General features: G+C 42.4%; 1 protein-coding gene across 2 annotated transcripts; it reads right to left on the reverse strand.

The window, feature by feature from the left end:
- Positions 1 to 2,521: 2,521 nt before the first annotated feature.
- Positions 2,522 to 9,220, reverse strand: dusp12 (dual specificity phosphatase 12). Of its 2 annotated transcripts, none has more exons than XM_061731360.1 (8): positions 9,002 to 9,220; positions 7,091 to 7,354; positions 6,842 to 6,955; positions 5,891 to 6,009; positions 5,434 to 5,521; positions 3,640 to 3,731; positions 3,427 to 3,506; positions 2,522 to 2,719 (listed from the first exon to the last, which is right to left on the reverse strand). In XM_061731360.1, the coding sequence occupies exons 2-8, from the start codon at positions 7,351 to 7,353 to the stop codon at positions 2,576 to 2,578; spliced, it is 900 nt and encodes a 299-aa protein (XP_061587344.1). In that variant the 5' UTR covers position 7,354; positions 9,002 to 9,220; the 3' UTR covers positions 2,522 to 2,575. The 2 variants fall into 2 exon arrangements, with proteins under 2 accessions (XP_061587344.1, XP_061587345.1); XM_061731361.1 differs by lacking the exon at positions 2,522 to 2,719 and adding an exon at positions 3,094 to 3,261.
- Positions 9,221 to 15,875: the final 6,655 nt, after the last annotated feature.

Below are 15,875 nucleotides of genomic sequence, written 5' to 3' on the forward strand. Positions count from 1 at the left end.
CTGATTCTAATTAATGGTCGTCATCAGCTTGTCATCCAGGTCTGCACAAGTCTGTTAATGACAGTCATTTGTATCAGGGTGCTGAAGCAGGAAACATCTAAAACATGCAGGACGGGGTCCTGAGGACCAGGGTTGGAAACCACTACAACAGTTTTAGGATAGGGGGGCGTTTCATTCGTACTTCTCACCTAAAATATTGAAATGAACTGAATTTGAACTAGTTCAAAATTGAAAATGGTGAACTATGAACTATGTGAACTGTTCATTTTTAAACTATGTGAACTGAACTTTGAAGTAGTTCATGAGAAGTATGAACTTGCACAACACTGCCCTGCGGAGGGTGTAGAGCTGGTCCAGTGTTCCACGACCGGGACGAAAACCGCATTGTTCCTCCTGAATCCGAGGTTCAACTATCGACCATATTCTCCTCTCCAGTACCCTGGAGTAGACTTTCCCGGGGAGGCTGAGAAGTGTGATCTCCCTATAGTTGGAACACACTCTCCGGTCCCCCTTTTTAAAGAGAGGGACCACCACCCCGGTTTGCCACTCCAGCGGTACTGTCCCCTTCCTCCATGCAATGTTGCAGAGGCGTGTCAACCAAGACAGGGGGGGCGGTACTCCGCCGGCCTGGGGCCCACCGCCCTTCGAGATTTTTTTTTTTTTTTGTGGCACCACTTGGTTCATATTAGTTATAAAGCATTGTATAATATTTTGTGCTGAGATTTTCACACTCACAGTTAACATTAAAACCAAAATTGCAAGTATAATCTCCAAATGTATTTTGGGTAAAATTGTTGGTCATCAACAGCCGTCTATCAACGTCATCATCAAGCACTTGTCAACACAGCTCAGTAATCCTACAGCCTAAACATGAGCGGGAGTTAGAAACACAAAAGTGGAGCCATAAAACGCAAAGAAAAAGAAAAAAGGGAGCAAGAAAAAGCCAAATTGCCCAAGCCAGATGCATATTTTGTTGGCCTTAATCCTCCTCCTGTGGGAGATGAACCTGACGTTGTTAGCAGAGATTCATCCCCGGGCCCCGGGCGAGTTCAGGGAGAACAAGGCTCGCCGAGTTCCTTCAAGTACTGGTCAGTAGGCCACAGTACTTCAAACTGAATTTGAACTATTTATGGGCCGCCGAGCCAGTTTGACTGCACTACTGTCATTAGTTGAAGTGGATCAGACGGTGATTTCAGAGATCTGGAGGCTCCGTGCTGCTGAACTCCTAAACTGCCTTGAATTTGTGTCTGAAATGTATTTGTTTTACTAGGCTGCTTTTGTTGTTCTTGTGGTTTGTTGGACTTTGTCATGTTATATCATTATTTGAAGTGGGTTTCCACTATCTATGGTGCTGATAAATACAATCAAACGCTTTGGATTGTGTGTCAAACAGCGTGGCTGCAGGTGCTGCTGGCTTGTGTGCGATGAATAACTTGCTGGGATAGATGTATAAAGTCCAAAAAATATAATTTATTAAAAAAACAGGTTTCAAAATTCAAATGACCCTTTGTAGAAATGAAATCTTAAATATTTCACCCTTTCCTTTCTTTCAAACATTTTTTAAAGTGTGTTCCTGCAGCGAGAGACAGAAACAGGTCCACACACCGGAGTCATAGGGTAAATTATGTTACCCTGCTGCCAGTAAGCATCATTATTCTGAAAAATGTTATTATTATTTTAACAAATTTGAGAATTATCTTCCACAATCTCTAATAGGCTATGTTCTGCTCTTACATCTGGTAATGCGTAATGTGTAGGCTATGTTAGTGGGAGGAGAGGCTCCAGGCTGCAAAGGGCCTGCCATATTTAATTAAATGCTCTGTTCACAAGGAATCCTGGTCTTTTGAGTCCAGGAAGTTCTTATAAACACAGAGAAACACAAGACCAGGAGGAGACTAATCACTTCATAAATGTAATGAAGGATATGAACATTTCTGCATTTGTAGACGGTAGAAAGTACCGGGATAGCCAGATTTAAAAGGAGGTGAGCGAAAAGTTGCGTGAAGCAGGATTTGTAGGAACGCTAGACCAGATCAAGCTCCACTGGAAGACGCTGAAACAGCTTCTACAGGGCTGTTCATTATCCGCCATGCTGCTTGTTGTTGTTTTGAATTTGGATACAGGAAGAAGAAGCAGAAATGAGGGGAATTGCATCATGAGGTTCTCCGTGTGTCGCTGGTTTGATCCAGATATCCCAAATGATTAATTACCATGTATACAGGGATAACCCTGTTAGCTCACGCATGGAAACACATTATTCCCAATGTTTCAGTAACCGGAATATTGACCTTAACCCCAGTTTTGACTGCATGTAAACGTAGTCACTGATAGTCACTGCTTTGACCCAGAGAGCAGTTTCATTGAGGACGTAGAGGGAGAGCTTTGTGTGCAGAAGGGTCATGTCAGGTCAAAGGTCAAATTATAAACATACAAACAGACAAAAGAGCAACAACTAAACGAAGACATTTAGATATTTACAGATGTTTATTTACATGAGCACTACAGCCCCCCACTGTTACAGGTGTGGTGTTGAGTCTCCTGAGCGTTTCTTCTGGGGCCCGGGTACTGCAAGCGGTCACTTCTGAGCGGGGAGTTGCCGGATCTCGTCCAGCCGGGTGCGGTGCAGCTGGAAGGCGGGCGTGACCCAGCGGCCGCAGGAACACTGGTCCCCGTACCAGCTGAAGGAGCCCAGCTTGGAGCTGCACTTAGGACAGAGCAGCTGAGACGGGAGGGGGAGAGGACAAACGCTCATGCTGGAGAACCCAGGGTTTACAGGGAGAGTTATTCCTCCTTAATTCAGAATTTAAATTAAATCTGATTTAAAATGAGTAAAAATTACCATGTAAACACCTAATTCCAAATGAAAATGGCCATTCTGAATTAAACTTAATTTCGAAGTATTGGCTGGTTTATCTGATTATAAATCTGAACAGAATAATTCCAGATCATGTATCCACTCATTCCTCTTTAAATTAATCCCGGTGTTTCTTTCTGCTCGTTCCCTCGCCCGTCTGTCTCCATGATCTTATATTCCACTGGGCTGGTTTTCCTAACAAAGTTTCAAGATGCAGCAGCAGTAAACGCTGGTCAAGAGCAGAGACCATTTATTTAATAAATAGAAATCATTAAAAGAACAGATGGAAACAGGAAACATCAAAATTACGAGCTTTTCAAAGTTGTAGCGGCTAAGTTAGTTTTTCTTCCGGTAGTTTAACTTCCGGTCCCCCCCCTATCCAATCAGAACCTTCCCAACCCCCAGACCTGGAGAGGAATTGGATGAAGCTGATCAAACCTGTTTTCCATGTAAACCTCAATTTGGAATTACCATTTCCATGTAAACTGGAAGGAAAATAGTTTAATTTGGAATAATTAATTTGGATTAATTCTGAATTCAAAAGCATCATGCAGCAGCTGCGTGTGTGTTACCTGTCCGTTCATCACGCCCAGCAAGGCCTGCTCCATCCACAGCACGGGCTCCACGAAGTAGGACGTGCAGGTGAGCTCCCCTGGAAGAGAGACGTGAGCGTGAGCTGCATGTGAGCGGAGAGCCGTGGCCTGCCGGGCCACCGGGCCACCGGGCCACCGGGCCACCGGGCCACGGCGTGAGAGGTGCTGAGCACGGAGGCTGGGTGGGATTACCAGACATGTTCCTGGACTTCTTGTGAATGAAGGCTGATGCTCCGTCTCCCACGGGATGACCCAGAATGCTGGAGTCCCGGAACAGCGTCCGGCTGCAGAGAGAGGCTCAACGTTAGTAACGTTAGTGCTTCGTCTCTGATGAGGTTCCATGAAACGTCTCAGAGATGCCGCTACGCCTCCAGATCACCACCGTCGGCCGACATGCGCCGTCTAATGGAGCTTTTCCACTAGAACCTACTCAGCCCGACTCCACTCGCCTCGGTGCCGAGTAGATACTTTTCTGTATCTATTCTGAGGTTCTAAGCTGCTGAGTCGGCTGTATCTGACATCATCACACTACAGGCCACCGATTGGTCGGGGGGTTGGAGTCAGACGTCTGAGTCAGGAGGAGGAAATCAGAGAAAGAGACTCTGACGGATTCTGGTTCATTTTATTCAACCAGCAACGGCAGCAAAAGTCTGTTTCATGATCCAACTCTGAGGGTCAGATGTTCATAAACCTGGTGCTGAGGAGAGAATTAAAAAGATCTAGACGGTGATAAGGAACGACCAGATCTACCAGGAGATCTGTCTCTTCATAGCTGCTCACGGCTCCAGCTGACTTTTCAGCAGCACAGAGACAAACTAACAAAAAAAAGCGTTGCTGCTTGAAGTTTCTCTCTCTCTCATTTTTTAACTTGATATCAAACACAAGCCACAGACCCAGCAGCACATCTATCATCTCCTCCAGGTTCTACATCTTTAGTGTTGTTGTCTTCTTCCTTTAGATACACAATCAAATACGTCACAGCAGCTTCTCTCCAACCTCCTACTTCTGATCTGGGTGTCTAAAATAAATGAAGGTGAGCCGAGTCGGGCTGAGTAGATACTAGTGGAAAAGTGCCATAAATGAACGATGAACTTCTCTGTGAGTGATGGTTTATCCTCCCGGTTAGTTAACGCTGTTGAATCGTCAGGAAATGAATCTAGTTCTTCACAGCGAGGGATTTCAGATTCTGACTCACGACCGAGGGCTAGAGAAAATTTCCCAGAATGCTTTACGTCATCATTTGCAGACTGAATCAAACAAAAAAACATGGCTGACATTTCTTATTTTTAGTGAATAAAATCAATATTTTGAGTTAGTTTCTGCATAAAAATGTGTTTTGATTACATTTCTAGCGAGAAATATATATTTTACTTTCATAATATTCACTCAGTGAATGTACATAATCACTCGTTTGCTCGTTGTTGCGAAGTCTTTTCAGATCTCGCCATAAATCAGCTCCTGGGCCGGCGTCTCTTCTCATCCCAAAAACTTTGGATCAAATTTCTTAACAGGCGTTATTTGGATAAACTGAGCCCAGGTTGGGGATCTTAACGGTTACTTTTACGCCTGAAAAAATATTAAAACTTAATAAAGTGGCATATTACCAGCGATACAGCTGAAATTAAAACAGCTTTTAGCTCTGGGCTTCCTGATATGGTCTGACGTTTGTGCAAACGTAACTACGCAGTCGCTTACGTACCCGAACCTAAACCACGCAGTGACGTAGCAAGTGGTGTCCCAATCCCTAGGGAACATTACAAGGACCTACGCCTGTGGCTTCATTTTTAGGGCTAGTGGTAGAAAGTAGGGGGGGGATGGGGATTGGCCCAAAATCTAACAGATACAAATTAGGGCTGTCAGTTTAGCACGTTAATTAGATTAATTAATTATAAAACCTGTAATTAATTAGATTAATTGTTTTAATCGCCGGACAACACTAGTACAAATGCATCTTTGTATCTTCATGGCCTGCAGAAATCTGTTCACCTGCACTTCCTGCACCTGTAGGAAACCTCAGAGGAGCGGGAGTGGGCCGGGTCCAGGGCGAACACCTCCCTGGGAACCTGCTGGAGCTCTGCACACACACACGCACACACACACGCACACGCACACAGAGACACGCACGCACGCACGCACACACGCACACACACGCACACGCGCACCACACAAATGTGAGCGTGGGCACTGAGGCAGATTTTGTGTGTGTGTGTGTGTGTGTGTGTGTGTGTGTGTGTGTGTGTGTGTGGTTATGTGTGTGTGTGTGTGCGTGTGCGCGCGTGTGTGTGGTTATGTGTGTGTGTGTGTGTGTGTGTGTGTGTGTGTGTGCGTGCGTGCCTCTGTGTGCGTCTGTCTGTCTGTCTGTCTGTGTGTGTGTCTCTGTGTGTGTGTGTGTGTGTGTGTGTGTGTGTGTGTGTGTGTGTGTCTGTGTGTGTGCGTGTGTTACCTGGGTATCTCTCAGCGATCTTCATCAGTCTGTATTGTTTGTATGCAGGACTGGCCGTGTCCACCTCCCACTGCATGTCTTCATACAGCTGGAGCTGCTGCTGGAAGCCGCTGTTCACCCTGAAACCGTTTACAATGCTGGAGTCACACTGACAGCGTCAAAAACCTCCTGCATCGCGCTGCTGGGTGGATTCAAGTCTGTCCATGTCTGCAGGGGGCGGGGCTTCAAGCTGCGCTGCAGAACTGGAGGGAAACATGTGCATATAGCCCGCATATATCTATATGTAGCTGCACATCTTCAGTTTCCTATTCCACCATGGATCACTACGGTGGCCGAGACCGCCATTGCTGAAAATTAAAGTAAAGCTGCAAACAGAAACAAACGCTGCTGCAAATAAAAGAAACGCTTAGCAAATAAAATAAACGCTGCAAACAAAAAGAAACCCAGCTGCAAATAAAAGAAACGCCGCAAATAAAATAATAAATGCTGCTGCAAATAAAAAAAAAACGACTGTTTTTTACGTGAGAGGAGAAGAAGAAGACGAAGAGGACGTAAGTGAAAAGGAAGAAATAAGAAGAGCGAGGAATAAGAAGAACAACGAACGAGAAAATAAGTGAAAAGGTTAGTGTTCAACGTCGCTACGTGTAATTTTTTTCGTCTTCTTCTTCTCCTCTCACATAAAAACACCGGTGCATCAGCAATAATAGTCCCCGGTAATTCACATCCATTGTGGCTTTTTTATTTGCGTTGTTTTTTTTTATTTGCAGCGTTTCTTTAATTTTCAGCAATGGCGGGTCTCGGCCACCGTAGATCACACTTTGGGAAGCTTCTTTATATTTCAGCGTTATTTCCACATAGATAAGATTTGATTTGGTTTGATGCTCCTTAACCAGGTTGGCCCTTCATGTGAAGACGGGACATTACCGGACACACACAAGGACACAAGCTTACTGTACGTCTGCTTTGAGCGTCTTCAGTTTGAGGTAAGCCTCGCTGAAGCCCAGCTGGTACTTCTTCATCAGATACGCAGTCACCACGGTGGCGCTGCGACTCCGGCCCGCCTGGCTGGCACACATGGAGGAGGAGGAGCCACATTCATGAACAAATCCAGCCCATCTTACATCTGCTGGCTTCACTTGCACTAGAACAGTTACAGGAGTCGGTAGCTTAAATAATAAGTACCAAACATCACTCCATTACCAGTGGACGAGTGCGGCTCCGCCCCCGTCCAGCGCCTGGTCCAGGAAGGCGCAGCAGGCATCCAGGTGGCTGAGGAGGTCGGCCGTCGCCTCGTCCAGGACGTTCACCCACTTCCTGGAGAAGCCTGGGCCGGCCGGCAGCAGCGGCCCGGGGTCCACCGAGTCCACGGAGAGGACGTGGCTCACGGACGCAGCGCTCAGCGCCTGGACGTCATTGAGGTCGGCGGCAGCGCCGATGTACACGCCGGGGTCCACCTGCAGCATGCTGGGACACGCACCGCCGTGAGACTCACAGGGATTCAATTCAATTCAATTCAATTCAATTCAATTCAATTCAATTTTATTTATATAGCGTCTAATACAACAAAGTTGTCTCTAGACGCTTTCCAGAGATCCAGAACATGAACCCCCGAGCAATTATTACATAAACAATGGCAGGTAAAAACTCCCCTTTAGGAGGGAAGAAACCTTGAGCAGGACCAGGCTCATAAGGGGGGACCCTCCTGCCGAGGGCCAGACTGGGGGGTCGGGGACGTCAGCAGCACAGCAGGCAGGTGGAAGCAGCAACGGGATGACCGGGGGTGGGGACCGCAGGCAGGTGGAAGCAGCAACGGGATGACCGGGGGTGGGGACCGCAGGCAGGTGGAAGCAGCAGCGGGATGACCCGGGGTGGGGACCGCAGGCAGGTGGAAGCAGCAGCGGGATGACCGGGGGTGGGGACCGCAGGCAGGTGGAAGCAGCAACGGGATGACCCGGGGTGGGGACCGCAGGCAGGTGGAAGCAGCAGCGGGATGACCGGGGGTGGGGACCGCAGGCAGGTGGAAGCAGCAGCGGGATGACCGGGGGTGGGGACCGCAGGCCAGCATGCAGCTCCCGAAGCTCCGGCCCAATCATCAAGTCCCAGGTTGGGGTGCAGGGTCGGGGAAAGGTTGAGAAGGGGTAGGGCCAGGGAGAGGAGTCTTGAGTGATCACCTGCAGGACACTAACCACGGAGCCCAACAGGGCTCATCCTGCCCCACAGATACCCTGTTGGACCTGACATCATCTGTGGGAAGTAAAACCTTTTTTTTTTATTATTATTATTTTAAACTGAACAGCGTTCCCTCTGCCATTTATTTATTTTTTAATATTGAATATTCTTTAATTTACAAAACCAACAAGGCACATCAAAGATACTACAGGACTGTCTCAGAAAATTAGAATATTGTGATAAAGTTCTTTGTTTTCTGTAATGCAATTAAAAAAACAAAAATGTCATACATTCTGGATTCATTACAAATCAACTGAAATATTGCAAGCATTTTATTATTTTAATATTGCTGATTATGGCTTACAGTTTAAGATTAAGATTCCCAGAATATTCTATTTTTTTGAGATAGGATATTTGAGTTTTCTTAAGCTGTAAGCCATGATCAGCAATATTAAAATGGCTAAAAAAGGCTATAAAAGGCTTGCATTATTTCAGTTGATTTGTAATGAATCCAGAATGTATGACATTTTTGTTTTTTGTATTTGCATTACAGAAAATCACAATATTCTAATTTTCTCAGTATGTAGCAAGCACAATAGAAAAGGCCTGTACTGAGTGGACACATTAATGAAATAGGAAATAGAAAATAAGGAACAAAAAAAACAAACTTAAATAAATAGATTTTCTAAACATCATAAATGTTAGGACAGTTTTGTGGGAAGTAAAACTGATTCACCAAATGATCTAATGGGGCTTTAATGTTAAATACATGCTAAACTTATTACTTTTCAACGAACACAAGTTAAACTTAAATCGAGACTAACCGTGCCAGTCAAGCCCGAGCTGTTTGAGCAGTTTAGTTTCAGTTTAGTTTCAGTTTAGTTCCAGTTTAGTGTGATTATTTTGTCCTGTTTACCGCAGACTTGACAGATCTCTGTTTACCTGGTTCCGCCTCTCGGTGTTTTTTATCCTACAAACTCTGCTGTTACAGTTGATCACAGCTTTTAACACAAGATACGCAGTCCAGTGTGTAACTTATCATAAGTTACACACTGGACACTGGACATAAGTTATGACAAAAACAACTAAATAACAAACTGAAAAAAATAATACATGCAGTCAGCGTGGTGTTCGTCTCTTAAAATGTGCCGTCGGAAACATAATAGCGTTGCAGCGTTCCGTACTTTCCTCCGCGGAGACATGCGGTGTGCCGGGAATACTGGTCCGGCTGGAAACACCGACCTCCCCGCTGTGCTGCTGCTGCTGCACTTGGAAATTACATTGTTTCTTTTTGTTTTTAACTTTATTTAACACAAAGAATGTACAGATCAAGGCAGGGTGAAGAAGGTATAAAATTAGGAAATAATTACAGAAACAATGGTGAAGATAACTACGACAGAGTATTAGGGTCAAACTAAGACAAAAAAAAAAAAATCATAATAATATTAGAATAAAGTCGTAAAATTACGAGAATAAAGTCGTAATATTTTGAGAATAAAGTCGTAATATAACGAGAAAAAAGTCGTAATATTAAATATATTATACATATATAAATATAACTTCACAAGATGCTCAATATTCCTCATTTTAACACAGGGAGAAGATGCTGTTCCTGTTAGAGTTCTCAGAAATTATATTTTCATAATATTACAACTTTATTCTCGTAATATTACGTCTTTATTCTCATAAGATTACGTCTTTATTCTCATAATATTACGACTTTATTCTCGTAATATTACAACTTTATTCTATTACGTCTTTATTCTCATAATATTACGACTTTATTCTCATAATATTACGACTTTATTCTCGTAATATTACATCTTTATTCTATTACGTCTTTATTCTCATAATATTACGACTTTATTCTCATAATATTACGACTTTATTCTCGTAATATTACATCTTTATTCTATTACGTCTTTATTCTCATAATATTACGACTTTATTCTCATAATATTACGACTTTATTCTCATAATATTACGACTTTATTCTCGGAACGGCAGTTCCGACCAACGGCAGTTCCGACCAACGGCAACCAGGCCCAGACCCAGGCCTTGCAGCAGTTTAGCCACCAGGCCACGCCCTGCAGTTGCTTCTAAATTGAAATTGCGGCTTTTGGTGGCAAGATGGCCACTAAGGAAATTAAAAAAGACATTGAGGAATTGAAGAATGCAGTGAGCATGATGACTGAAGAACTGGCAAATATAGCCAACCAGCAACGTTCAATACTAAATCTGATGAATGAAATTAAAGAGCTCAAGAAACAGAATGAGGAGCAAAAGAGCAAAATTAATTTCCTTGAGAACCGAGTATCGGACTTAGAACAGTACTCGAGAATGAACAATGTCATTATAACTGGTCTGTCGATCAAGCCACGATCTTATGCCAAGGCCCTGAAAGGAGTGTAACAAGAGGACACTGATGAACATGATGAATCAACAGAGGCACAGGTAACAACTTTCCTTCATGACAATGACATCTCGGTAAACAGGGTGGACATTGAAGCATGTCACATTATACCATCAAAGGTCCAAAAAGGCAAACAAGTTGTCATTGTCCGTTTTGCTAACAGAAAGAACAAAACTGACCTGCTTAAGCAGGGCAGGAAATTGAAGGGCACAAATGTGTATATTAACGAGCATCTCACTAAAGCAAATGCTGATATAGCAAAACAAGCACGGTTCCTGAAAAAGAAGGGGAAAATTCAGTCCACGTGGACTGCAAATTGCAAGGTGTTCGTTAAATTAAATGGTAGTCCTGAACAGGCCAAAGTGATATGTATTAGGAGCACTGAGCAGCTGGATAAGTTATGTAACCATTAGTTCAAATATGTTCATGATTCCGAACAACCTAGTGAATAGGTAGTAATGTTTAGTTTAGATATTTTTAAATGTTCTTTTTGTTTGTTTTGCTATTGTTCTCATCTTTACCACAAACATGTCTGATAACATAAATGATTTTCAGTATATTGAACATCTCAACCTGGGACAAAACTTAATAGAATATGAACAGGATATAGATCCAGAATATAATCTTTTTAAAAATATAAACACCAGTTGCTGTTATTATACAGAGAAGCAGTTTAACAATAATATTACTATTGAACATGGGATACATATTATTCATTTCAACAGCAGAAGTTTATATACAAACTTCCAAAGTATAAAAGAATATTTATCACAGTTCAAAACGCATTTTAATATTATCGCCGTCTCAGAAACATGGCTTAACGAAGGAAGAGGCACAGATTTTGTTTTGCAGGGATATGAGCTGAATTACATTAGTAGAGAAAGCAAAGTTGGAGGAGGTGTGGCTCTATTTGTTGATAAAGGCCTCAGATATAAGGTTGTGAACAATATGTCGGTTACCATTGATGATGTAATGGAGTGCATTACTATTGAAATATGCATGGAAAAAATTAAAAATGTAATTGTCAGTTGTGTGTATAGGAAACCTGGGTCAAACATTGGAATCTTTATAGAAAATATGGAAAAGGTGTTCACTAAAGAAAAGCAAAAAGTCAAATATGTCTGTGCATAGACTTGTTGAATCCCAGCAGGCATAAAATGACAGATGACTTTGTTGAGGCAATGTACAGTATGGGTTTATTTCCAACAATCATAAAACCAACCAGAATAACATCCCACTCAGCCACTTTGATTGACAACATTTTTACAAACAATATGGACAATACTGTAAGCGGAGTATTAGTTAATGATATTAGTGATCACCTGCCTGTCTTTGTGATTCATGAATGTAGCTACAAAAGGAACTGGTCGTGTAAAGAAGTTGAGTACAGGAGAGTAAGATCTGAGGAATCGATAACAGCATTTAGAAATGACTTAATGAATTATAATTGGAAAGTACTTTGTGAAGAAACTGATGTTAACAAAGCGTATGAATTATTTTTAGACATATTCAAAAATGCATATGACAAAAACTGTCCAATCAAACAATGTACTAGTAACAAAAAGTATTCTGAAAACCCCTGGATGACTAAGGGACTGCAAAATGCCTGTAAGAAAAAGAATACTCTGTATAGGCATTTTATAAAATATAGAACAAAAGAGGCGGAGGTTAAATATAAGAAATATAAAAACAAATTAACTAATATTATGAGGGTATGTAAGAAGGATTATTATAATAAATTATTAGATAATAATAAAAATAACATAAAAAGTACATGGACTATATTAAATAATATTATTAGAAAAAAACAAAACAAACCAGACTACCCTGAATGGTTTACGGACAAAGACATAACAATTACCAATAGGAATGAAGTGGTTGATAGATTTAACAATTTCTTTGTTAATGTGGGTCCTGAACTGGCCAAAGAAATAAAAAACTCCGGGAAGAAATTTGTTGAGGAAAAATGGGTGGAGAGAAATCCAAACTCAATCATACTGGGAACTGTAAAAAGTAAGGAAATTATAGATATTGTAAATAAGTGTACAAGTAAGACATCAAAAGATTGGAATGATATTGATATGTTTCTTGTAAAGAAAATAATACATGGAATTGTGAAACCGCTAACTCACTTATGTAATTTATCATTCAAAACAGGAACATTTCCAGAAAAAATGAAAGTGGCTAAAGTAATTCCGTTGTATAAAGATGGTGACAAACACCTGTTCACCAACTATAGACCTGTATCCTTGCTTTCTCAGTTCTCAAAAATAATCGAAAAACTTTTTGTTACAAGACTGGATAATTTCATTGAAAAAAACAATATATTAATGGACAGTCAGTATGGGTTTAGGTCAGGCAGATCAACTTCCATGGCATTAATTGAGTTGGTAGAGGAAATAACAAACTGTATAGAGGATAAGAAATATGCTATGGGAATATTTGTTGACCTAAAAAAAGCATTTGACACAATTGATCATGAGATACTACTAAAAAAACTGGAGCGGCATGGCATAAGAGGGGTTGCATTTGATTGGATTAACAGCTACATTAAAAACAGGCGTCAATTTGTGCAGATGGGTCAGCATAAGTCTAAGAGTCTTAATATTACCTGTGGTGTCCCACAAGGGTCAGTCTTAGGCCCAAAACTTTTTATTTTGTATATCAATGATATTTGTAAAGTTTCAAAGGTACTTAAGTTTGTTGTATTTGCGGATGACACAAATATTTTTTGTTCTGGAGAAGACTTGCCGCAGCTCGTGGAAGTGGTCACGAAAGAATTGGTTAAATTAAAATGTTGGTTTGATACAAATAAGTTATCATTGAATTTGAAGAAAACAAAATTTATGTTATTTGGAAATCGTAAAATGAATGAAGATGTTCAAATAGAAATGAATAATGTTGTATTAGAAAGAGTTTATGAAAACAAATTTTTGGGTGTCTTAATAGACCACAAGTTATGCTGGAAGGCCCACATTAGGTATCTGTGTTCTAAGATGGCAAGGAGTATTGGAGTGCTGAATAAATGTAGACACATCTTGAACTAAACAACACTATACAATCTGTACTGTGCACTCATATTACCATATCTGATCTATTGTGTTGAAATCTGGGGTAATACTTACAAGAGCACCTTACAAAGGATATGCACATTGCAAAAAAGAGCAGTAAGGATAATAAATCATGCTGGGTATCTCGATCACACCAATCCTCTATTTCTTAAATTACAGACTTTGAAATTTATGGACTTAGTGAAAATTAGAACAGCAATAATAATGTTCAAAGCAAGAAATAATTCACTGCCTGAAAACATTCAAAAAATGTTTCAAGCTAAAGAAGGACAATATAGTCTAAGAAAAACAAGCAAAAAAATCTTGTTCCACTGGCAGATTTTTCTACTTATTTCAAGTGAAAATCTACTTGAAACAGGTGAAAATTGTTGATTTTTCCAGTGATGAGTCTTGTTTTAAGTGAAATAAGATTTTTTTTTACTAAAATGAGACATTTTAACTAGAAATAAGACAAATATTCTTGTTAAGATTGTGAGTTTTTGCAGTGATCCATTGTACTTATCGAGTACAATAGTACAATAAGGAATCCTGGTCTTTTGAGTCCAGGAAGTTCTTATAAACACGGAGAAACCAAGACCAGAAGGAGACTAATCACTTCATAAATGTATTGAAGGATATGAACATTTCTGCATTTGTAGACGGTAGAAAACCGGGATAGACAGATTTACAAGAAGGAGAGAGAAAAGTTGCGTGAAGCAGCATTTGTTTTGAATTTGGATACAGGAAGAAGAAGCAGAAATGACGGGAATTGCTAAACGACGGCGCAACTAGTGGACAACATGTGGTACCGTGCCATGGCCACTGTGACGAGGAAGCTGACCAATGAGATCAATGTGACAAATGTTGTCGGACACCTGGATAAATTGTTGCATTTGCAGAGGAGGTCCTGGTTTTCCATTTCAGGGTGGCAAACCGCGCTGTTCCACCTCTCTGCCCCACTCCTGACTGTTCTTTTTGGTTTGTGTGTTTTCCTGTGTTGTGTTGTGCCGTTCATGAAGAAAAAAGGTTACTTCTGCCGTCTCCGCCTCTGCTGGACAGTTTGCCCAGCAGGTGGGCCAGGATGATGAGTGGATTCCTCCTTTCTTGGAGGAAGAAGAGCTACTTTAATTTCATATTCTGCATTAATCCTTCCTCAAGTTGATGTTTTCATTAATGCTGTTTTGAACTGATTATGAGCTGTTATGTCCTGTTGACAATGTGAGGGAATCAAGCATTAGCCCCGTGTTACGGTGGGTTGATACATGGAGGGTTATGCCAGGAAATATGGAGAATTTTGTTATTTTTTATTATTATTATTATCATTATTTTACGTTTTATCACATTTTATCCTTAACCGCTTGGTCACACAGTGCCTTTGATTTTTTCTTCTCCTTTTCCCTTCATGGACTGTTGTGCTGAATGTCACTCACTCATCACTCATCTTCTCCCGCTTTATCCGTTACCGGGTCGCGGGGGCAGCAGCCTCAGCAGGGATGCCCAGACTTCCCTCACCCCAGACACTTCCTCCAGCTCTTCCGGGGGGAGTCCGAGGCGTTCCCAGGCCAGCCGAGAGACATAGTCTCTCCAGCGTGTCCTGGGTCTTCCCCGGGGTCTCCTCCCGGTGGGACATGCCTGGAACACCTCCCTAGGGAGGCGTCCAGGAGGCATCCGGTACAGATGCCCAAGCCACCTCAGCTGACTCCTCTCAATGTGAAGGAGCAGCGGCTCGACTCCGAGCTCCTCCCGGGTGACCGAACTCCTCACCCTATCTCTAAGGGAGCGTCCAGCCACCCTGCAGAGGAAACTCATCTCTAAGGGAGCGTCCAGCCACCCTGCGGAGGAAACTCATCTCTAAGGGAGCGTCCAGCCACCCTGCAGAGGAAACTCATCTCTAAGGGAGCGTCCAGCCACCCTGCGGAGGAAACTCATCTCGGCCGCTTGTATCCGCGATCTTGTCCTTTCGGTCACTACCCAAAGTTCATGACCATAGGTGAGGGTAGGGGCGTAGATTGACCGGTAAATCGAGAGCTTCGCCTTTCGACTCAGCTCCCTCTTCACCACAACGGTCCAGTACATCGACCGCATTACTGCGGACGCTGCACCGATCCGTCTCTCAATCTCACGCTCCATTGTTCCCTCACTCGTGAACAAGATCCCGAGATACTTGAACTCCTCCACCTGAGGCAGGACTTCTCCACCCACCCGGAGAAGGCATGCCACCCTTTTCACCCGGTCGAGAACCATGGCCTCGGTCTTGGAGGTGCTGATTCTCATCCCTGCCGCGTCGCACTCGGCCGCAAACCGCCCCAGCACATGCTGGAGGTCCCGGTCTGATGAAGCCAACAGGACAACA

This window comes from Cololabis saira, chromosome 10, assembly GCF_033807715.1.
Source record: "Cololabis saira isolate AMF1-May2022 chromosome 10, fColSai1.1, whole genome shotgun sequence".
NCBI classification, from domain to species: domain Eukaryota; kingdom Metazoa; phylum Chordata; class Actinopteri; order Beloniformes; family Belonidae; genus Cololabis; species Cololabis saira.

What these genes read in the sequence shown, in the direction of transcription:
- dusp12 (XM_061731360.1), bottom strand. Translation starts at nt 7,353, where the DNA reads ATGCTGCAGGTGGACCCCGGCGTGTACATCGGCGCTGCCGCCGACCTC. An exon ending in GAAGTCCAGGAACATGTCTG is followed by an intron (nt 3,507 to 3,639) that starts GTAATCCCACCC and finishes TCTCTCTTCCAG; the next exon opens with GGGAGCTCACCTGCACGTCC. An exon ending in TGGGCGTGATGAACGGACAG is followed by an intron (nt 2,720 to 3,426) that starts GTAACACACACG and finishes CTCCCGTCTCAG; the next exon opens with CTGCTCTGTCCTAAGTGCAG.